The sequence below is a fragment of the Procambarus clarkii genome, chromosome 36, assembly GCF_040958095.1.
Source record: "Procambarus clarkii isolate CNS0578487 chromosome 36, FALCON_Pclarkii_2.0, whole genome shotgun sequence".
In the NCBI taxonomy this organism is placed as follows: Eukaryota; Metazoa; Arthropoda; class Malacostraca; order Decapoda; family Cambaridae; genus Procambarus; species Procambarus clarkii.
Genome location: NC_091185.1, coordinates 21,140,637 through 21,164,411, shown reverse-complemented (window position 1 = coordinate 21,164,411; position 23,775 = coordinate 21,140,637). Strand labels below are relative to the sequence as shown.

The 23,775-nt window shown below is 34.1% G+C and overlaps 2 protein-coding genes across 5 annotated transcripts in view; both read left to right on the top strand.

Moving 5' to 3' along the window:
- The first annotated feature begins 2,009 nt into the window (after positions 1–2,009).
- LOC138371619 (uncharacterized) lies at positions 2,010–20,419 on the top strand. Its single transcript, XM_069336575.1, has 6 exons — positions 2,010–2,100; positions 4,990–5,169; positions 5,427–5,591; positions 5,701–5,787; positions 19,488–19,535; positions 20,050–20,419. The coding sequence occupies exons 1-6, from the start codon at positions 2,082–2,084 to the stop codon at positions 20,136–20,138; spliced, it is 588 nt and encodes a 195-aa protein (XP_069192676.1). The 5' UTR covers positions 2,010–2,081; the 3' UTR covers positions 20,139–20,419.
- Positions 20,420–20,496: 77 nt separating this feature from the next.
- The window catches only part of LOC123747981 (uncharacterized), an 11,887-nt gene continuing 8,608 nt past the window's right edge, over positions 20,497–23,775 (top strand). For 3 of the 4 annotated variants that reach the window (XR_011230554.1, XR_011230553.1, XM_069336573.1), the window contains exons 1-4: positions 20,497–20,689; positions 21,221–21,456; positions 22,098–22,276; positions 22,539–22,630. The gene's annotated coding sequence lies outside the window, so the exon portion shown is untranslated. The remainder of the gene's footprint in view (positions 20,690–21,220; positions 21,457–22,097; positions 22,277–22,538; positions 22,631–23,775) is intronic. The other variant, XM_069336574.1, reaches the window with a different exon arrangement.

The window sequence follows — 23,775 nt, the reverse complement described above, 5'->3', positions numbered from 1 at the left end:
AACCTTCGTATGCTGTATATGAACTGAACGACCGGGCTTCACAACAAAAACATGGCCACATCAGTTGGATTATTCCTGTAATATTTAACTACTGTTCATTGTTATTAGTTTAACAATACTGTTAGGGAATGTCATAAGAGTAGTCACAGGGCAACAAAAGATACCCAGCTTCTGGGTACAGGATCTTTGCCCGAAACGCTATGCGTGCTAGTGGCTTTACAATAATAATAATAATAATTTATTTAGGAAAAATATATACATAGATGCAGAGTTACAGTACAAACATTCTGTTTGATTTATAGATAAAGGTAGTACATACAATACCTAAAGCCACTAGTACGCATAGCGTTTCGGGCAAGATTGTAAAATCATCATTATTCCTATTTTCTCTCTTAACCCCCAGTGTACCTTCTTGTATAAAAATAAATAAATAACCAGGGTTTTTTATGCGGCTGTGCTGAAAGCCTGGCGTAAAATAAATCATTGTGTCGGAGAACAGGAAGCTACAAATTAGGCTTATATTGAGGTTCCCCCCTCCCCTCTTTCCCCCCAATTACAGGTCTGTCTAATTACCACAAGCTACCACAAGCTACACAAGCTTCACAAAGCTTCCTGGCAATACGTTAGTAATGAATATATATGATATGTTAGGCTGACCAAACCTAACCTAACCTAATCAAACCTAACCAAATCTAACCTAACCAAATCTAACCTAACCTAACCTAACCTAACCGACGCTTTGATCGTCTACTTGATTTGGTGTGACCAGTTCTTTATTTTCGTCTAATTTCTTTATAAAAAGATACTTTTTCAGATTAAAATTATGTTTTTTCGTGTTGTACATTCAGTACCAACATTATAATGAGTAAATATATCTTATTTATTCATTACTAACCTATTGCCAGGAAGCTATGTGAAGCTTGTGTAGCTTGTGGTAGCTTGTAATTAGACAGACCGCCAATTACTGGTGGAGTAAATCAGCGTAGCCTACTTCTTCCTAGCATAACCTAGCCAACACTAGCCAAGCCTAGTCTACCCTTGCCTAGCCTAGCAAACAGCCCTTGAACCCCCTACTGTTAACCCCCTCTCTGATTGTACCTATGACACCTATTATTAATTTCCTTCTGTATCTTTAGCTCCAGTATGTTGTTATATTATGCTGTGCAAATTTGGGACCTGGCCCTCTAGTATCTTACATATATGTATTATTTGATACCATTCTTGTCTCCTGTCCAGAGAGTACATTTTGAGAGCTTTGAGACGGTCTCAATTATTTAGATGTTTTATCATTTATATGTTTGCTGTTTATGGTCTCTTTATTTCCTCTAATTCAGAGATTTCTCCTGTTCAGAAAGGGGGAGTCAGTACCGAGCAATACTCAAGATGAGACAGCACCAGTTATTTGAATAGTATTAGCATTACTGTGGGTGGGGTCTTTGAATTTTAACATTCTCATAAACCATCCCATTATTTTTCTGGCCGCCACTATATTTGCTCGGTTATGTTCACAAAGTGTGAGGTCGTCAGACGTCGTAATTCTCAAATCTCTTGCATGTTTTTTCCTTCTTAGAGTAGGTCTGATTGTGTCCTGTGTTCCTTGTTTCATTTAATTTCCTCGTTTCTACCATACTACAGCACCTGTAACTTATCACTGTTAAACATCATGTTATTTCTGTTTTTTCAATGTCTCCTACAGTGCCAATTTTCTTGTGTCTTCTGTATCATCTGTAAAGTTTCATTGTTCAAATTTCAGTTATATTTTGCTTGTATTTTCACATGTATTAATTTTATTTTTATCTCAGTTTAATTACTGAAAAAATGCCAAGAAGTTAATATGTAAACAAAAAGTGCTTATGAGATTTGCATGTCACAACTCTCTTTTGCAGTTTTTGGATGGTGGTGCAAGTATGCATCCTACCTTGTTCTTGTAGTTTTATATAATTAATCTAAACTGATTCAATTTTATGCCTGGTTTTAAATAGTTTTGTACCTTTTGGGTAAATTTTACAGCAGCCCAACATCAATTTCAACCAGTGATATTGTTTCTCATGCAGTCGAATATCTGAGAGATCATTGCAACAATGGATTCCAAAAATCCAAGTAAGTTTCATTATAATTAGGATTAGGATTCCTTTATCACGGTACTATATTTTAATCATATTGCATACTTTATGATAGCCCAAATTATCATAATTTTCAGGACAGAAAAGTGTATGAAGCAGTCTTTCATGCTACATAGTATCCATTTAGCTAAGAGTATAATTAGCAAATGATTCACAAAAATATTAATTACACAATTTGATAATTGTCCCAGACAGACGTAAAGATCATTGCATCTTCGTTTTCTGATGTGTTGTTTTGTCATCCAAAGATTGTACATTATTACCTAAAATTCCAATTTAGAATATTTATTAAGTATTACTTAGTTTGCTTTCATCTAGAGTATGCACCTCCTCTCTTGGATTGCCTACCCTCCATCCTTCACCAGACATTAAATATCTTTGCTTATACTAAGTATTTAAAGTGCAATCAATACCTGCTTGATGGGGTTCTGGGAGTTCTTTTACTCAGCAAGACTGGCAGTAGGCCAGGCTTGACTTGTGAGAGTTGGGTCCACCAGGCTGTTGCTTGGAGTGGCCTGCAGGCGCACATACCCACCACAGCTCGGTTTGTCCGGCACTCCTTTGAGAAAACTATCTAGTTTTCTCTTGAAGAAGTCCACGGTTGTTCCGGCAATATTTCTTATGCTCGCTAGGAGAATGTTGAAAAACCGCAGACCTCTGACGTTTATTCAGTACTCTCAGATTGTGTCTATGGCACCCCTGCTCTTCACTGGTTATATTCTGCATTTTCTTCCATATTGTTCACTTCAGTATGTTGTTATTTTACTGTGTAGATTTGGGACCTGGGCCTCCAGTATTTTCCATGTGTATATTATTTGGTATCTCTCTTGTCTCCTTTCTAGTGAGTACATTTGTAGAGCTTTGAGACGATTCCAATAATTTAGGTGCTTTATCGAGTCTATGCATGCTGCATATGTTCTCTGTATTCCCTCTATTTCAGCAATCTTCACCTGCTCTGAAGGGGGAAGTGAGTACTGAGCAGTACTCAAGACCGGACAACACAAGTGACTTGAAGAGTACAACCATTGTGATGGGATCCTGGATTTGAAAGTTCTCGTAATCCATTCTCTCATTTTTCTGGCTGCCACAATATTTGCTTGGTTATGCTCCCTAAACTTTAGTTCGTCAGACATTATTATTCCCAAGTCCTTTACATGTCACTTTCCTACTATGGACAAATTTGATTGTGGGTTGTACCCTGTATTATGTTTAAGGTTCTCATTTTTACCATATCTGAGTACCTGGAATTTTTCGCTGTTAAACATCATGTTATTTTCTGCTGCCCAGTTGTAAACTTTATTAATACTGTATCTACTTGTAGTTTTTCAATATCTTCAGCAGAGGTCATTTAAGCTGATTTTTGTGTCATCTGCCAAGGATGATACAACGCTGTGCCTTGTATATGAGTCTATATCTGATATGAGAATAAGGGAAAGCAATGGTGCAAGGACTGTATTTTGAGGTACAGAGCTTTTAACTGTTCTTGGACTCGATTTTATATGGTTATGCTCATATATATCTGAGTGCTAAACATATCCTCATACAGCTTTTTTAGGATTTCACTAATTGTAAAATTAGTGTTATGACAAATTAGAAATTTGTCATCCTCAATGTATGAACCTTCACTAATACAAATAGGTCCAATATTGGCAGTGATATTTTCTTATGATTTAGCATAAATAAAGAAATATTTTGGGTTTTCCTTTATTTCTTTAATTGCTTTTTTGTCTAGTTGCCTCTCTTCAATCTGATATGAATGCTTCACTCTCTGTTTTATTTCTACAATCTCCCTGTTTAAATTATTCCTTCTTTGTATGAAAAGTTGTCTGCTTAATCATTTCCGTTGTTTTTTGTCTTTTTTTGTAGTGTCGCCTGCGTTTTCTTTCTACGTTGGACCTCTTTCTGGCTTTCCTCAAAGGAACATGTTTCAGACAGACTTCATAGGCTTCAGAAGTCTGTTTTTTTCTATTCTTTGTGTATGATGTTTTTTACTTAGAACACGTCCCATTGAACGTTTGTAAGTTCCCCATTTATTTTTGCCCAGTCTATCCTTTTATTATTATTATTAAAATTGGATTTATTGAATAACCCTTCTCACTTGTTGTTTCTCTTAGGCCTACTACCAATATTAATGTTAGTTTTCACTTCAATGTTGTCCGAGTACGTAGTGTTTGAGACAGTAATGTCTCTGATTAGCTCATCATTGTTTGTAAATATCAGGTCCAGCGTGTTTTCGTTCCTAGTTGGTTCTGTAATCTGCTGACTGGGCGAGAATTTGTCACAGAATCTCAGTAGTTCTCTGACCTGTAGTTTGTTATTTCCAGGTTGATTTCCTGCTATAATGTTATTTTTACTATTCCCCATTTTAAAATGGGCAGATTGAAGTCTGCAAAGAAGATAATATCTGGTACTGGGTTTGTTAAGTTATCAAGGATATTCTCTATTTTGTGGATTTGCTCAGTTAATTTCTCTACTGTTGCATCTTGCAGTTTGTATATTAAAATAATAATTAGATTTATATTTTCAACCCTGATTCCAAGTACCTTTACCACCTAATTAGTTGAGTTCAGGAGCACTGTTCATGCCATTTCCTCTTTAATATACAGACCTACTCTTCCACCTGACCTTATTACTCTGTCACATCTATATAAATTATAATTTTGGATCCAGATTTCACTATCCATGTGGTCTTTTGTGTTGAATGATTTGCTCATTCAAATCATTCATTCATCATTTGCTCATTTATTTGATCATTCAAATATGAATGATTTCCCATATTGTGTGTGACTTCTGGTAGTTCTACATTATAATGTAATTATACTGTACTGCACAGTTTATCATAACCCAAATTATCTTTATTTTTCAGTCCTGAGAAACGCTTTACAGCGATTATGTCCCTCATGTAATATTATCGTGAACATTAATCAACATGTCTGCAAGTGTGGCTATAGGCTTTTTGATGTCAAACGTAAAGCTCAGCCGGAAAGCCAGGCTCAGGCAAATATCAAGAGATCAGAAAAGAAAAAACATATACCTGTTGTACATGGTAAGCTCACTTATATTTTTATTCACAATGTTTAATATGGAAATAAATAACATATAATTGATTAATTTTATTTTATTTAAAGGAAATATTTTACTCCCTTTCATATTGTTGTAAAGATTACCAACATATATTGTCAAATGAGCAATTTATGTCATCTGCATTTAAAATACAGCTTTCACACACTTCACGTATTTGTGTTGGATAATATCATTTTCCAGCTTTACATAGAATACTTTGTGTTCTTTATCTATGTTCAGATGAGTTGCATAAAAGTGTGCAAGATTTACAACACCAAAAGAAATTGAAGGAGATTGAAGAGGAGATAACAAGGCTTCGAGCAATTTATGATTCCCAAAATAACAACCCAAAAAGGCGGACGATTATGTACACTGGCACTTCGTCTAGAAAAAGCAGAGCTTTAGGTATTAGTATTATTGTCAACAGTTAAATGTAATCACTAACTGCTCTTAAATGTAATTATAAATAACTTGTTATAGTAATATATTTCTTACTGTTTTTTTCTCTTACTAGGCACACCATCAAATCCTTTCCCTTGCAGTCATGAAGTAATGAAGCCTCCAGTTTCTGTTGTAGACGTTATACCCCAAAATATCAATGGTATGTTATCTAATTATTTTAGAGAGATACAAATATAAATGCATTGCCATAGTAACCAAGGACTAAGTTGCAAATACAGTGTGTGTGTGTATATATATATATATATATATATATATATATATATATATATATATATATATATATATATATATATATATATATATATATATATATATATATATATATATTATATATATATATATATATTATATATATGTCATACCTAGTAGTCAGAACGCACTTCTTGGCCTACTATGCAAGTACCGATTGGCCTAATAGGTCAAGTGACTTTTTATTTTCAATAAATTGTTTCCTTTTTTTTAATATTATTATTTTATTATATTAAGAACATAAATTATTGATTTAGTTATGTTAGTTTAGATTAGGTTAAGATAAGTTAGGTTAGGTAGGATTGGTTAGGTTCGATCATATATCTACATTAATTTTAACTCAAATTTAAAAAAATTTAGCTCATACATAATGAAATGAATAACTTTATCATTTCACAAGAAAAACATTTGAAAAAATATTGAAATTCTGGAAAACTTGGCTTATTAGGCAAATCTGGCCTTGCATAGTAGGGCCAAGAACTGCATTCTGGCTAGCTATCTATATCTATATATATATATATATATATATATATATATATATATATATATATATATATATATATATATATATATATATATATATATGTCGTACCTAGTAGCGAGAACTCACTTCTCAGCCTACTATGCATGGCCCGATTTGCCTAATAAGCCAAGTTTTCCTGAATTAATATATTTTCTCTAAATTTTTTCTTATGAAATGATATAGCTACCCATTTCATTATGTATGAGGTCAATTTTTTTTCATTGGAGTTAAAATTAACGTAGATATATGACCGAACCTAACCAACCCTACCTAACCTAACCTAACCTATCTCTATAGGTTAGGTTGGGTTATGTAGCCGAAAAAGTTAGGTTAGGTTAGGTTAGGTAGGTTCGGTAGTCGAAAAACAATTAATTCATGAAAACTTGTACTTGAAGGCAAATCGGGCCTTGCATAGTAGGCTGAGAAGTGAGTTCTGGCTACTAGGTACGACATATATATATACATATATATATATATATATATATATATATATATATATATATATATATATATATATATATATATAACTGAAAACTCACACTATATAGTCCTGGGACCATTCAGGCTTGTTTGCATATATATATATATATATATATATATATATATATATATATATATATATATATATATATATATATATATATATATATATATATATATATATATATATATATATATATTATTAAATATGACCGAAAAAGTAAGATTAATAATTCTAACACGAATTTTCTCAATCTTTCGTACATTACGCTTCACTGTTGGAGGTAAATCAAAAATCAATTCTCCAAAATTCATTTTTATTTCTAGTCTGACGCGACACGGGCGCGTTTCGTAAAACTTATTACATTTTCAAAGACTTCACAAATACACAACTGATTAGAACTTGCGTTTCTCTGATTTTATATCTACATTTGAGTGAGGTGGGAAGGGTGATGTGGCATTAACACAAGACAGAACAATAGGGGATATTAATAGGGTATTAAAAGTATCAACACAAGACAGAACAGAAGCAATGGGTATTGAATAGAAGTGTTTGTAGAAAGCCTATTGGTCCATATTTCTTGATGCTTCTATATTGGAGCGGAGTCTTGAGGTAGGTAGAATATAGTTGTGCAATAATTGGCTGTTGATTGCTGGTGTTGACTTCTTGATGTGTAGTGCCTCGCAAACGTCAAGCCGCCTGCTATCGCTGTATCTATCGATGATTTCTGTGTTGTTTACTAGGATTTCTCTGGCGATGGTTTGGTTATGGGAAGAGATTATATGTTCCTTAATGGAGTCCTGTTGCTTATGCATCGTTAAACGCCTAGAAAGAGATGTTGTTGTCTTGCCTATATACTGGGTTTTTTGGAGCTTACAGTCCCCAAGTGGGCATTTGAAGGCATAGACGACGTTAGTCTCTTTTAAAGCGTTCTGTTTTGTGTCTGGAGAGTTTCTCATGAGTAGGCTGGCCGTTTTTCTGGTTTTATAGTAAATCGTCAGTTGTATCCTCTGATTTTTGTCTGTAGGGATAACGTTTCTATTAACAATATCTTTCAGGACCCTTTCCTCCGTTTTATGAGCTGTGGAAAAGAAGTTCCTGTAAAATAGTCTAATAGGGGGTATAGGTGTTGTGTTAGTTGTCTCTTCGGAGGTTCCATGGCTTTTCACTTTCCTTCTTATGATGTCTTCGATGAAACCATTGAAGAAGCCGATATTGACTAGGACCTGCCTTACCCTACAGAGTTCTTCGTCGACTTGCTTCCATTCTGAGCTGTGGCTGAGAGCACGGTCGACGTATGCGTTAACAACACTCCTCTTGTACCTGTCAGGGCAGTCACTGTTGGCATTTAGGCACATTCCTATGTTTGTTTCCTTAGTGTAGACTGCAGTGTGGAAACCTCCGCCCTTTTCCATGACTGTTACATCTAGAAAAGGCAGCCTGCAGTCTACACTAAGGAAACAAACATAGGAATGTGCCTAAATGCCAACAGTGACTGCCCTGACAGGTACAAGAGGAGTGTTGTTAACGCATACGTCGACCGGGCTCTCAGCCACAGCTCAGAATGGAAGCAAGTCGACGAAGAACTCTGTAGGGTAAGGCAGGTCCTAGTCAATAACGGCTTCTCCAATGGTTTCATCGAAGACATCATAAGAAGGAAAGTGAAAAGCCATGCAACCTCCGAAGAGACAACTAACACAACACCTATACCCCCTATTAGACTATTTTACAGGAACTTCTTTTCCACAGCTCATAAAACGGAGGAAAGGGTCCTGAAAGATATTGTTAATAGAAACGTTATCCCTACAGACAAAAATCAGAGGATACAACTGACGATTTACTATAAAACCAGAAAAACGGCCAGCCTACTCATGAGAAACTCTCCAGACACAAAACAGAACGCTTTAAATGAGACTAACGTCGTCTATGCCTTCAAATGCCCACTTGGGGACTGTAAGCTCCAAAAAACCCAGTATATAGGCAAGACAACAACATCTCTTTCTAGGCGTTTAACGATGCATAAGCAACAGGGCTCCATTAAGGAACATATAATCTCTTCACATAACCAAACCATCGCCAGAGAAATCCTAGTAAACAACACAGAAATCATCGATAGATACAGCGATAGCAGGCGGCTTGACGTTTGCGAGGCACTACACATCAAGAAGTCAACACCAGCAATCAACAGCCAATTATTGCACAACTATATTCTACCCACCTCAAGACTCCGCTCCAATATAGAAGCATCAAGAAATATGGACCAATAGGCTTTCTACAAACACTTCTATTCAATACCCATTGCTTCTGTTCTGTCTTGTGTTGATACTTTTAATACCCTATTAATATCCCCTATTGTTCTGTCTTGTGTTAATGCCACATCACCCTTCCCACCTCACTCAAATGTAGATATAAAATCAGAGAAACGCAAATTCTAATCAGTTGTGTATTTGTGAAGTCTTTGAAAATGTAATAAGTTTTACGAAACGCGCCCGTGTCGCGTCAGACTAGAAATAAAAATGAATTTTGGAGAAGTGATTTTTGATTTACCTCCAACAGTGAAGCGTAATGTACGAAAGATTGAGAAAATTCGTGTTAGAATTATTAATCTTACTTTTTCGGTCATATTTAATAATATATGTCTACAGGAAAGACTGCTACCAAAATATACTAATATATATATATATATATATATATATATATATATATATATATATATATATATATATTTATATATATATATATATATATATATATATATATATATATATATATATATATATATGTTGTACCTAGTAGCCAGAACGTCGTACTCGGCCTACTATGCAAGGCCCGATTTGTCTAATAAGCCAAGTTTTCCTGAATTAATATATATTCTCTAATTTGTTTCTTACGAATTGATAAAGCTACCCATTTCATTATGTATGAGGTCAATTTTTTTTTATTGGAGTTAAAATTAACGTAGATATTTGACCGAACCTAACCAACCCTACCTAACCTAACCTAACCTATCTTTATAGGTTAGGTTAGGTAGCCGAAAAAGTTAGGTTAGGTTAGGTAGTCAAAAAACAATTCATGAAAACTTGGCTTATTAGGCAAATCGGGCCTTGCATAGTAGGCTGAGAAGTGCGTTCTGGCTACTAGGTACGACACACACACACATATATATATATATATATAATATATATATATATATATATATATATATATATATATATATATATATATATATATATATATATATGTCGTACCTAATAGCCAGAACGCACTTCTCAGCCTACTATTCAAGGCCTGATTTGCCTAATAAGCCAAGTTTTCATGAATTAATGTTTTTTCGTCTACCTAACCTACCTAACCTAACCTAACCTAGCTTTTTTTGGCTACCTAACCTAACCTTACCTATAAATATAGGTTAGGTTAGGTTAGGTAGGGTTGGTTAGGTTCGGTCATATATCTACGTTAATTTTAACTCCAATAAAAAAAAATTGACCTCATACATAGAGAAAAGGGTTGGTTTATCATTTCATAAGAAAAAAATTATAGTAAATATATTAATTCAGGAAAACTTGGCTTATTAGGCAAATCGGGCCTTGAATAGTAGGCTGAGAAGTGAGTTCTGGCTACTAGGTACGACATATATATATATATATATATATATATATATATATATATATATATATATATATATATATATATATATATATATATATATATATATTAAGATAAATAGGAAAACCAGGGATATACTGAACATCTTGTTTCAGTTTCTTTACTTTAAAATGCATAACGTTTCGAATACTTCTCGTATTCATCATCAGATCTAAAATAAAAAACAGAATTCACAATCAAATAACTAGTAAACAAAGAACTCATACTGAATATAATTGCCTATCAAAGAAAGAAAAATGCTTAAAAACAAAACACTTAAGCACACTTAAAGTGATCAATACAAATAAAACTTATTAACTGTCACATATATAAAAGCTAATTTAAAAATCCATTAAACTACAAGACGAAATTTATAACTACTAAAACAAACCATTCTATTAAACTTATGTGAAGTGATCAGAAGTGAAACTTAATACCTAACGCATAGATACTAAACACTATAACAAATATTCATATAATGACTACAAATCTACAAAACATGTATATAAAATACAAACAGAATAAACGACAATTATAAAGTACTAACCAAAATCTTATAAAAACTCAAATATTAAATAAAATTAAATACCAAAAAATGTATTATATATCCTAAATAATATATATATTATTATAATATATAAATTATATATCCTAAATAATATTTAGGATATATAATACATTTTTTAGTATTTAATTTTATTTAATATTTGAGTTTTTATAAGATTTTGGTTAGTACTTTATAATTGTCGTTTATTCTGTTTGTATTTTATATACATTTTTTTGTAGATTTGTAGTCATTATATGAATATTTGTTATAGTGTTTAGTATCTATGTGTTAGGTATCAAGTTTCACTTCTGATCACTTCACATAAGTTTAATAGAATGGTTTGTTTTAGTAGTTATAAATTTCGTCTTGTAGTTTAATGGATTTTTAAATTAGCTTTTATATATGTGACAGTTAATAAGTTTTATTTGTATTGATCACTTTAAGTGTGCTTAAGTGTTTTGTTTTTAAGCATTTTCCTTTCTTTGATAGGCAATTATATTCAGTATGAGTTCTTTGTTTACTAGTTATTTGATTGTGATTTCTGCTTTTTCTTTTAGATCTGATGATGAATACGAGAAGTATTCGAAACGTTATGCATTTTAAAGTAAAGAAACTGAAACAAGATGTTCAGTATATCCCTGATTTTCCTATTTATCTTAAAATTATGATTCCCGAAGGGAACATCGATCATAAATATTTCATTAAAACGATACGGAAGACCTGTAGTTACTTTATACAGAAAAATAGAAAAAGTGGATTTCGCAGTTAAGAAGGCTCACTTGGATTTGGAATTTCTACAAACCTGTAAGGCGCATCGTTTGGTCCCAAGATTCCTCAGGTTTAAAGTGTATTCCGACAAATTTGCGTTAACAAGTGAATATAATTCTTGGTTATTAAGATTGTTGGACTTTGAAATTTCTGAAAAGCAGAAGCGGGTAAATATGTTGAAAAGTGAATTGCACGTGAACTTGGAGAAATTCAAGATCTTGGTTTCCTTTGTTGATTTTGCATCCTTAAAATGTAAATATGAAAATTATAATGATAAAAGGGTTGAAAAATGTAGACTTATTCACGGGAAGAAATTGCGGAACTTGGGTATACCTTCATTTAATTCGGTGGACCCTGATAAGGTGGTTTTCAATTTTTCAAATAGAATTAAGTCTCCCATTGAGAAAGAACTTCTCTCTCTGGGGTTAGACTTCGGGTTGACGTGTAAAAAACCTAAATTTGTTAATCATTTTTTTAGGTTTTGAGCGGTTATGCAATACATTGAAAACTTGTACCCTAAGGACTGGTACAAATTATAGTTGGACCAATATCATCAGTACTGTTTCTTCCTTAGCACATGAAGTCTTTAATGACTTTGGTAAATATAAATCTACATTCCCTCCTTTTGACAAAAGGAAATTGGATTGTATTAATGGCTTAAAGAATGATAGGAGTATTTGTATTACTAGACCAGATAAAGGTAGGGGTATAGTGGTTTTGGACAAGTTAGAGTATGTGAATAAGATTGAAAGGTTGTTAGAAGACCCCTCTAAATTTACGTTAGTTGATATTGACCTTGTTTCGTATATTTTGAAATGTGAGGATAAACTAAATAGAGTTTTAAGAAGTCTGAAAGACTCTCTTTTTGATTATACAAAATTACTTGCAACTGGCTCTAAGCCAGGCATCTTATATGGGTTACCTAAAGTTCATAAAACAGGTATACCGATTCGTCCTATTTTATCAGCGATTGGCACTTTTAATTATAAACTGGCAAAGTTTCTGGTTCCAATATTAGATCCATTAACGCATAATGAATTTACTGTGAGAAATTCTCAGGATTTTGTAAAAGAACTTTCCTCTTTAAATTTTGAGTTCCCAACTATAATGGCCAGTTTCGATGTTGAATCACTTGTTACTAATATTCCTTTGTTAGAAACCATTGATATCTGTGTAAATCAATTATTTGCTGACACTAACTTAGTGTCTGGATTTTGTAGTAAAATATTCAGACGGCTGTTAGAAATAGCGGTTAAAGACTCTGTCTTTATGTTTAATAATAAATATTATAAACAAATTGACGGAGTAGCAATGGGGTCTCCTTTGGGTCCTGCACTGGCTAATGCTTTTTTGAGTTTTCATGAAATAAATTGGCTTGATAATTGTCCTTTGGCCTTTAAACCAGTCTTGTACAGGGGATATGTAGATGACACTTTTTTGTTATTCAAGGACCAATGTCATATTGAGAAATTTAGAGACTATCTTAATGCACAACATAGTAATATACGTTTTACTGCAGAGTGTGAAGTGGACAATTCATTGTCGTTTCTTGATGTAAAAGTGAATAACCTTAATGGGTTCAACACTAATGTTTTTAGGAAACCAACTTTTACTGGTTTAGGTTTAAATTTTAATTCTTTTGTTCCTGATATTTTTAAGAAAAATGCAATTAACACTACTGAATAGGGCCTTTGTTTTATGTTCAAATTGGAATAACTTTGATAAAGAAATTAATTTTCTTGTGAAATTTTTTTCAAATAATGGTTATCCTTTGCATATGGTTTATACCTTTATAAGGAATTTCTTAAATAAGAAGTTTCACCCATCGTGTAGGATTACTACAGTAGAAAGGGATCTTAAATATATTAAATTACCATTTTATGGCACTATTAGTTTTTCTGTAAGGAGTCGTTTGAGGAGACAGCTTTGCAGCTTTGTTATCCTCAAGTAGACTTTAGATTTATTTTTGTCAACACAAATACCATAGGCTCTTATTTTAAGTTTAAAGATAAAGTGCCTACCCCCTTGTGCTCAAATGTCGTATATATGTATAATTGTTCCAGCTGTAATGCTGGATATATCGGGAGTTCCATTCGGAACTTTAAGATTAGGATACTTGAGCACCGGGGATTATCTTTTAGGACTGGATTACCATTGTCTAAACCAGCATTTTCGGAGATTAGAAACCATTGTTATGAGTTTAATCATTCTCTGCTGGAATCTGATTTTAAAATTCTGGACACTTGTATAAATGGCCAGTCAGATTTGAGAGCAATGGAATCCTTATATATAAAGGAGCTGTGGCCTCTGTTAAATAGCAACCTTTCAGCTGTTCAATTGTACACTGTATAGTGCACAGTAGGCCCTGTAATTTGATTTATAGTTCATTCTGGAAGTTTAATTTTATTATAATTTTGTTTAGTTTATCATGTCTTTGCCCTTTCTTACTTATTTCAAGTCTTGACATTGTACATTATTATAATCTTTTATTTAGAATATATAATACATTTTTTGGTATTTAATTTTATTTAATATTTGAGTTTTTATAAGATTTTGGTTAGAACTTTATAATTGTTGTTTATTCTGTTTGTATTTTATATACATTTTTTGTAGATTTGTAGTCATTATATGAATATTTGTTATAGTGTTTAGTATCTATGTGTTAGGCATGAAGTTTCACTTCTGATCACTTCACGTAAGTTTAATAGAATGGTTTGTTTTAGTAGTTATAAATTTCGTCTTGTAGTTTAATGGATTTTTAAATTAGCTTTTATATATGTGACAGTTAATAAGTTTTATTTGTATTGATCACTTTAAGTGCGCTTAAGTGTTTTGTTTTTAAGCATTTTCCTTTCTTTGAGAGGCAATTATATTCAGTATGAGTTCTTTGTTTACTAGTTATTTGATTGTGATTTCTGTTTTTTCTTTTAGATCTGATGATGAATACGAGAAGTATTCGAAACGTTATGCATTTAAAAGTAAAGAATCTGAAACAAGATGTTCAGTATATCCCTGGTTTTCCTATTTATCTTAAAATTAAGATTCCCGAAGGGAACATCGATCATATATATATATATATATATATATATATATATATATATATATATATATATATATATATATATATATATATATATATATATATATATATATATATAACTTTAGAACACTTTCCCACCAGGAGACTCGAACCCTAGCCAGCACAGAAGCCTTCCAGCAACTGGCATAACAGGTACGCCTTAACCCGCTCCACCACCAGCTCAGACCCTTAAAAGAGATGGTAATTTCGGAGTATTTAAATACCCCAAATATATATATATATATATATATTGGCATATATATATATATATATATATATATATATATATATATATATATATATATATATATATATATATATATATATATATATATATGTCGTACCTAGTAGCCAGAACGCACTTCTCGGCCTACTATGCAAGGCCCGATTTGCCTAATAAGCCACGTTTTCATGAATTAATTGTTTTTCGACTACCTAACCTACCTAACCTAACCTAACCTAACTTTTTCGGCTACCTAACCTAACATAACCTATGAAGATAGGTTAGGTTAGGTAGGGTTGGTTAGGTTCGGTCATATATCTACGTTAATTTTAACATCAATAAAAAAAAATTTACCTCATACATAATGAAATGGATAGCTTTATCATTTCATAAGAAAAAAATAGAGAAAATATATTAATTCAGGAAAACTTGGCTTATTAGGCAAATTTGGCCTTGCATAGTAGGCTGAGAAGTGCGTTCTGGCTACTAGGTACGACATATATATATATATATATATATATATTAGTATATTTTGGTAGCAGTCTTTCCTGTAGACATATATTATTAAATATGACCGAAAAAGTAAGATTAATAATTCTAACACGAATTTTCTCAATCTTTCGTACATTACGCTTCACTGTTGGAGGTAAATCAAAAATCAATTCTCCAAAATTCATTTTTATTTCTAGTCTGACGCGACACGGGCGCGTTTCGTAAAACTTTTTACATTTTCAAAGACTTTAGTTCACAAATACACAACTGATTAGAACTTACGTATCTCCGATTTTATATCTACATTTGAGTGAGGTGGGAGGGGTGATGTGGCATTAACACAAGACAGAACAAGAGGGGATATTAATAGGGTATTAAAAGTATCAACACAAGACAGAACGCAAACAATGGGTATTGAATAGAAGTGTTTGTAGAAAGCCTATTGGTCCATATTTCTTGATGCTTCTATATTGGAGCGGAGTCTTGAGGTGGGGAGAATATAGTTGTGCAATAATTGGCTGTTGATTGCTGGTGGTGACTTCTTGATGTGTAGTGCCTCGCAAACGTCAAGCCGCCTGCTATCGCTGTATCTATCGATGATTTCTGTGTTGTTTACTAGGATTTCTCTGGCGATGGTTTGGTTGTGGGAAGAGATTATATGTTCCTTAATGGAGCCCTGTTGCTTATGCATCGTTAAACGCCTAGAAAGAGATGTTGTTGTCTTGCCTATATACTGGGTTTTTTGGAGCTTACAGTCCCCAAGTGGGCATTTGAAGGCATAGACGACGTTAGTCTCTTTTAAAGCGTTCTGTTTTGTGTCTGGAGAGTTTCTCATGAGTAGGCTGGCCGTTTTTCTGGTTTTATAGTAAATCGTCAGTTGTATCCTCTGATTTTTGTCTGTAGGGATAACGTTTCTATTAACAATATCTTTCAGGACCCTTTCCTCCGTTTTATGAGCTGTGGAAAAGAAGTTCCTGTAAAATAGTCTAATAGGGGGTATAGGTGTTGTGTTAGTTGTCTCTTCAGAGGTTGCATGGCTTTTCACTTTCCTTCTTATGATGTCTTCGATGAAACCATTGGAGAAGACGTTATTGACTAGGACCTGCCTTACCCTACAGAGTTCTTCGTCGACTTGCTTCCATTCTGAGCTGTGGCTGAGAGCACGGTCGACATATGCGTTAACAACACTCCTCTTGTACCTGTCAGGGCAGTCGCTGTTGGCATTTAGGCACATTCCTATGTTTGTTTCCTTAGTGTAGACTGCAGTGTGGAAACCTCCGCCCTTTTCCATGACTGTTACATCTAGAAAGGGCAGCTTCCCATCCTTTTCCATCTCGTAAGTGAAACGCAGCACGGAACTCTGCTCAAATGCCTCCTTCAGCTCCTGTAGATGTCTGACATCAGGTACCTGTGTAAAAATGTCGTCAACATACCTGCAGTATATATACTGCATACCTCGAGACACAAAAGAAGGTCACTACCAAAGATACCTTACAAGCAGAACTTATTGCAGAAGGAGGAAAGAATCGAGGCAACTACAGAAGCACCATACTGTCCCCCGAGCTTAAAGCGGCAGCTAAAAGCCTTCGTGAGAACAAGGAGATAGTTGTCAGGAGAGGTGACAAGTCGCCAATATATGTCATTCTTAAAAAAGACGAATATCTGGCGAAAATAAACATCAGACTCTCTGACCAAACTAAGTTCCAAAGGGTAACGAAGGACACTACAGCCGAATTAAAAGCAAAGGTCAACAAACTGATCGAAACTGTTAACGCCAAGAAATCCGGACTCCACCTGCCAAAGATCATTGGGGAATATAAACCTGGATATGCGTATGGAAATGTCAAGACGCACAAGCCTGGAAACCCACTTCGGCCAATCATTAGCCAGATACCCACACCCACGTACAGACTGGCGAAGCGACTCAACGGCCTGCTGACTCCTTATGTTCCTTGCGCCTTCAGCCTGAAGTCTCCAAAGGAATTTGTTGACTTACTGCGGGGCACACGGGCCACAGGGATAAGAGCCTCGTTGGACGTAGAATCGCTGTTTACCAACGTACCTGTGGACGAGACAATCGGAATGATAGCCGACAGAGTGTATCGTGATCCAGCCTGTACTCCTCTTGACATACCAGAAAATATTCTGAGGAAACTACTCCAAGCTTGTACTAAAGAGGCACCCTTCTTGAGCCCGGATGGGCACATGTATAAGCAAGTAGATGGGGTCGCCATGGGTTCTCCCCTAGGTGTCCTGTTTGCAAACTTCTACATGGGTACCATCGAGCAAAAAGTCTTAGTCAACATGAACTTGAAACCGGCCATATACTGCAGGTATGTTGACGACATTTTTACACAGGTACCTGATGTCAGACATCTGCAGGAGCTGAAGGAGGCATTTGAGCAGAGTTCCGTGCTGCGTTTCACTTACGAGATGGAAAAGGATGGGAAGCTGCCCTTTCTAGATGTAACAGTCATGGAAAAAGGCGGAGGTTTCCACACTGCAGTCTACACTAAGGAAACAAACATAGGAATGTGCCTAAATGCCAACAGCGACTGCCCTGACAGGTACAAGAGGAGTGTTGTTAACGCATATGTCGACCGTGCTCTCAGCCACAGCTCAGAATGGAAGCAAGTCGACGAAGAACTCTGTAGGGTAAGGCAGGTCCTAGTCAATAACGGCTTCTCCAATGGTTTCATCGAAGACATCATAAGAAGGAAAGTGAAAAGCCATGCAACCTCTGAAGAGACAACTAACACAACACCTATACCCCCTATTAGACTATTTTACAGGAACTTCTTTTCCACAGCTCATAAAACGGAGGAAAGGGTCCTGAAAGATATTGTTAATAGAAACGTTATCCCTACAGACAAAAATCAGAGGATACAACTGACGATTTACTATAAAACCAGAAAAACGGCCAGCCTACTCATGAGAAACTCTCCAGACACAAAACAGAACGCTGTAAAAGAGACTAACGTCGTCTATGCCTTCAAATGCCCACTTGGGGACTGTAAGCTCCAAAAAACCCAGTATATAGGCAAGACAACAACATCTCTTTCTAGGCGTTTAACGATGCATAAGCAACAGGGCTCCATTAAGGAACATATAATCTCTTCCCACAACCAAACCATCGCCAGAGAAATCCTAGTAAACAACACAGAAATCATCGATAGATACAGCGATAGCAGGCGGCTTGACGTTTGCGAGGCACTACACATCAAGAAGTCACCACCAGCAATCAACAGCCAATTATTGCACAACTATATTCTACCCACCTCAAGACTCCGCTCCAATATAGAAGCATCAAGAAATATGGACCAGTAGGCTTTCTACAAACACTTCTATTCAATACCCATTGTTTGCGTTCTGTCTTGTGTTGATACTTTTAATACCCTATTAATATCCCCTCTTGTTCTGTCTTGTGTTAATGCCACATCACCCCTCCCACCTCACTCAAATGTAGATATAAAATCGGAGATACGTAAGTTCTAATCAGTTGTGTATTTGTGAACTAAAGTCTTTGAAAATGTAAAAAGTTTTACGAAACGCGCCCGTGTCGCGTCAGACTAGAAATAAAAATGAATTTTGGAGAATTGATTTTTGATTTACCTCCAACAGTGAAGCGTAATGTACGAAAGATTGAGAAAATTCGTGTTAGAATTATTAATCTTATTTTTCGGTCATATTTAATATATATATATATATATATATATATATATATATATATATATATATATATATATATATATATATATATATATATATATATATATATATATATATATATACCTTAATTTATTGCCTGGCAATGGCAATTCTGTAATTGCAGAGTCTCCCGGTGCTGCTGCTGTTGAAGTGTTACCTGAAAACTTTGATGGTATGTCACATTTGTTATTATTAAAAAAAAAACTCCATATATATATATATATAAATATATATATATATATATATATATATATATATATATATATATATATATATATATATATATAATATCATATATGGCTATCCTCTCTGAAATTGCAGGGGAAAGGACTTGAGTCCTTGATGTATGTAGGGTGGATCATAGTAGGCTTCAGTTAAATGCCTTATAAAGACCCTTAGGCCATTTTCATAGTCATTCCTGATGCAAATGTCCTGTCAAGGGTGTATAGATAGATGAATAAATAAGGTTGTAGATAAATGGATAAAGGGGTAATATTATAAACACATTTGTAAAAATATTATTATAAATTATAAATACTGTATATTTATATAAAATTATTTAAATTTATATATAAAAATATTTTTGGGTCAAAATATTGACTTATAGTTTGAGTAAAATTTAAAATAGCTAAAGAAGATAGTCTAAAAATCAGTGTAAGATTATAATTAAAGTATAATTATTTCAGCCGCTGCCGAACTTGCTGCAGAAATAAAAAAAAATCCAAGAATCGCAAGTGAAGATTTCTCAATGGCAGCAAAGAAGAATGAAGGCTGAAATTTCTTGGGAAGAAAGTCGGTCAGTTCTATTTGAGTGGGAGGTGTGTAGGCACGCTGTTCCAGTTGAAGGTACATACACAATACTTATAAGCATATTGTCTATTTACATCAGCATATCAGTTTACATTACAACTTATTATATTTGCATTTTTTTTAGTTATATTTTTTGAATAGAGAGTGGATACTTCGTTTTAAATATACCTGAAGCATTTTATCACTAATGAAAAATGTTTATGTATACTTATAGACCATATTTTTTTCCTAATTCTGCATGATCTGAAACTGAACAAAAGTCTTTTTTGACAAAGATGCGATATTTTTGAACATATGTTTTCAAATATTTTCATTTGACAGACACAAAATGCTTCAAATATATGCTTGAAGCCAGCATCAAATGTGAAGATTGTCATCGCCTATTCTACTACCACTGTGATATGAAAAAACATTTTTTAAACCCATTCCATGATAGGTTTTCCTGGGCCAGTGGATATTATGAAGCATTGCCACCAACTGTGACTGTTGACCTTAATGGGACATTTACTGACTGGCGTATGTAAACCAAAAAATTATTTACATATGAAAACTTTTCTTTTTACCAAGCCTTTACAATATAAGTACCAAAATATTGAAAGAAAAAAATAAATAATTTTTTTACTCAATAAGCAATTCAATTTTTATGGCATTTGACTTACTGAATATTATTTAAATATGCAATCTTTGCTAAGTTTATTATTATTTTCTTATTCAGAACCTGTTGTGCCAGTTCCTGTGCCAAAAATTTCCTGTAACTGTAAAGACTGTAACCTTAACGTAAAGAGTTCTGACATCATGTGTACTTTCATAATGCTCTCAGGTATATTTTATTTAATATTAAGTTTGAACACATAAGTCTATGAGTATTTGCATCACTGAATATAGTAGCATCACTGAAGTTCTAGTGACGATACCCATACCCAAGCATGTGGACTTCAATCTTTGAGACACACAAACATATCCATTCAGTGATGGAGATGAGTTTTACAAAAGATTCAAAATAAGCTGCTTTATTTTAGGAATAAATACTAAAACTAAGCTTTCTAGGCAGGTATGACCTTTATCTGCCCATATTTGAGTGTCAAGAGTGTGGATACAGCCTTCCTGCAGATGCTAAGATGTTGTATGATGGTGGATACTTCTGCTCATCAGCCAGGAAAAGTAACACATTCTTCAGCACCAAACTCCTGAACAACTGGCATTTCTTTAAAAGGAACAGTCCAGGTTTATCAATGAAATCCTTGTTAATAGCGCTCCAAGCCCTTGGCTCTCATAATGGAAGAGTAAGTATTTATTAATTTTATATATGTAATGTAAGTACCTGTATACATTAAACTGTATATATAATAATACATAAAAATATGAACCCACTCCACACATTCTCTTGTGCCACTTACATGTACAAAACCTTGTTCCTAAATGCACATCCTGATCTGAAACTCTTCCTTGATAGATGTAAAGGATCCCATAATCACCACACCAGAAATCAATATCTCTCTGATATCCCCCGAGTCAAACTAAATCTGTGCAAACTCTCTATGCAAATAAAATAATTGGTTATTGCTCCTAATTGGTAAACTCTTTATTGAATTAAAAGCTGTCCAGCTGTTCAAAACATTATTCAAAAGTAAAACTAAAAAGCATTAATTTCATCCTTATAGTTTCCTACATAGTTCTTCAAACTTGCACTGTTACTTGTGCTACCCACTCCCCCAATATATATGGCTAACTCATGCTACTTGCATGGCTTAGCCACATCTGGGCCTAGTGCTGGGAACTAGGTTCCCAGCACTAGGCTGGGAACAAGGTTCCCAGTATTAGGCTGGGAACGTAGTTGTAAAATCTTGCACTATAACTTGTGCTACCCACTCCCCCAATATATGGGGCTAATCCATGCAAATTCTATATTCAGTATATATTTCAGGATGGTTGCATCAACTTTGAAGCTGCTAAAAGAACATTCCAGGAGTGGAGATTTATGCAGTATGAACTTGCAAATGTCCAAAGCTACAATAAGACCGTGTGCCCTGCTTGTCATACTAACCCATTTGCCATACATATTGATGGCAACAAAAAGTTATTCCGATATGAAAAAGTTGGAAGGTACAATTCTTAATTAATTTTCCTTTTTTTGTAAGATAAATTTTTATTTTTCAACAATTAATACATTTCTATTAGGGCAACTTATATATCACAATACATTATTCGTTATGTAAATATATCAATATCTGAAAAATTCTTACATGCAATACATAATAGCGTTATTCATGTATTACAACATTAGTTAATATATATTTACACAATCATCAAAATTGAAAACAAATCAATGTAAATTATGTAAATACTGTCATTTTGTTTCTTTCAGAGGATTGAGGGAATCATATTATTCAGAGTGTCTTTGCTGCTGACAATGATGTGACTAATCACCTTAACCATATAGAGAGCTTAAAAACAAAGGTAAATATTATGTGTACAGACTTTGAAAACTGTACATAGATTTTATATTTTTATTTATATATACAAGACTTTTTACATTCTTGTACAGCCACTAGCACGCATAGTGTTTCAAGCAAGTCGTTAATCCTATGTTCCCCAGAATATGACCCCACCAAATCCATAAACAACCAGGTACCCATTTTACTGTTGGGTAAACAGGGGGGGGGCCATAGTTAAGGGTTGATGCCCAGTAAATCTTCCAAGGCCAGGATACAAACCCAGGACAAAGCGCTCGCGAAACGCCAGGCGAGTGTCTTAACCCACTACACCATTGGGAAAAGACAGTCATGATGTCTTACAGTTTACAGAGTAAATATATATATTATAACAAGTAGTTAGGTTTTTTTAACCCACAGGCAAGTCAACAAGTAAAACATAGAGTACTCAACGTTTGTCAAGAGCTACATGCACCATATAAATGGTGATTTTGGGGGTCTGAAGCCATATTGAGTAAGATGCTATATTTCTGTTGGTCTATATCACTTTTATATAAACCATCAGGTTAGGTTCTTTTCATTATTTATTATATATTTTATATATACTGTATTTATATAATATATATATATATATATATTTATATATATATATATATATATATATATATATATATATATATATATATATATATATATATATATATATATATGCGAACAAGCCTGAATGGTCCCCAGGACTATATGCGAATGAAAACTCACACCCCAGAAGTGACTCGAACCCATACTCCCAGGAGCAACGCAACTGGTAACTACAGGGCGCCTTAATCCACTTGACCATCACGGCCGTCAAAAGGAAGTGATAGCCAAGGCTATTTGAGCCACTTCCCCGACGGCAACTCGGATGGTAATCTTGGGCATAGCATTTCACCAAATCACCTCATTCTTTGGGGCACACGTGAGGAACACAAATGCGAACAAGCCTGAATGGTCCTCAGGACTATATGCGAATGAAAACTCACACCCCAGAAGTGACTCGAACCCATACTCCCAGGAGCAACGCAACTGGTAACTACAGGGCGCCTTAATCCACTTGACTATCACGGCCGTCAAAAGGAAGTGATAGCCAAGGCTATTTGAGCCACTTCCCCGACGGCAACTCGGATGGTAATC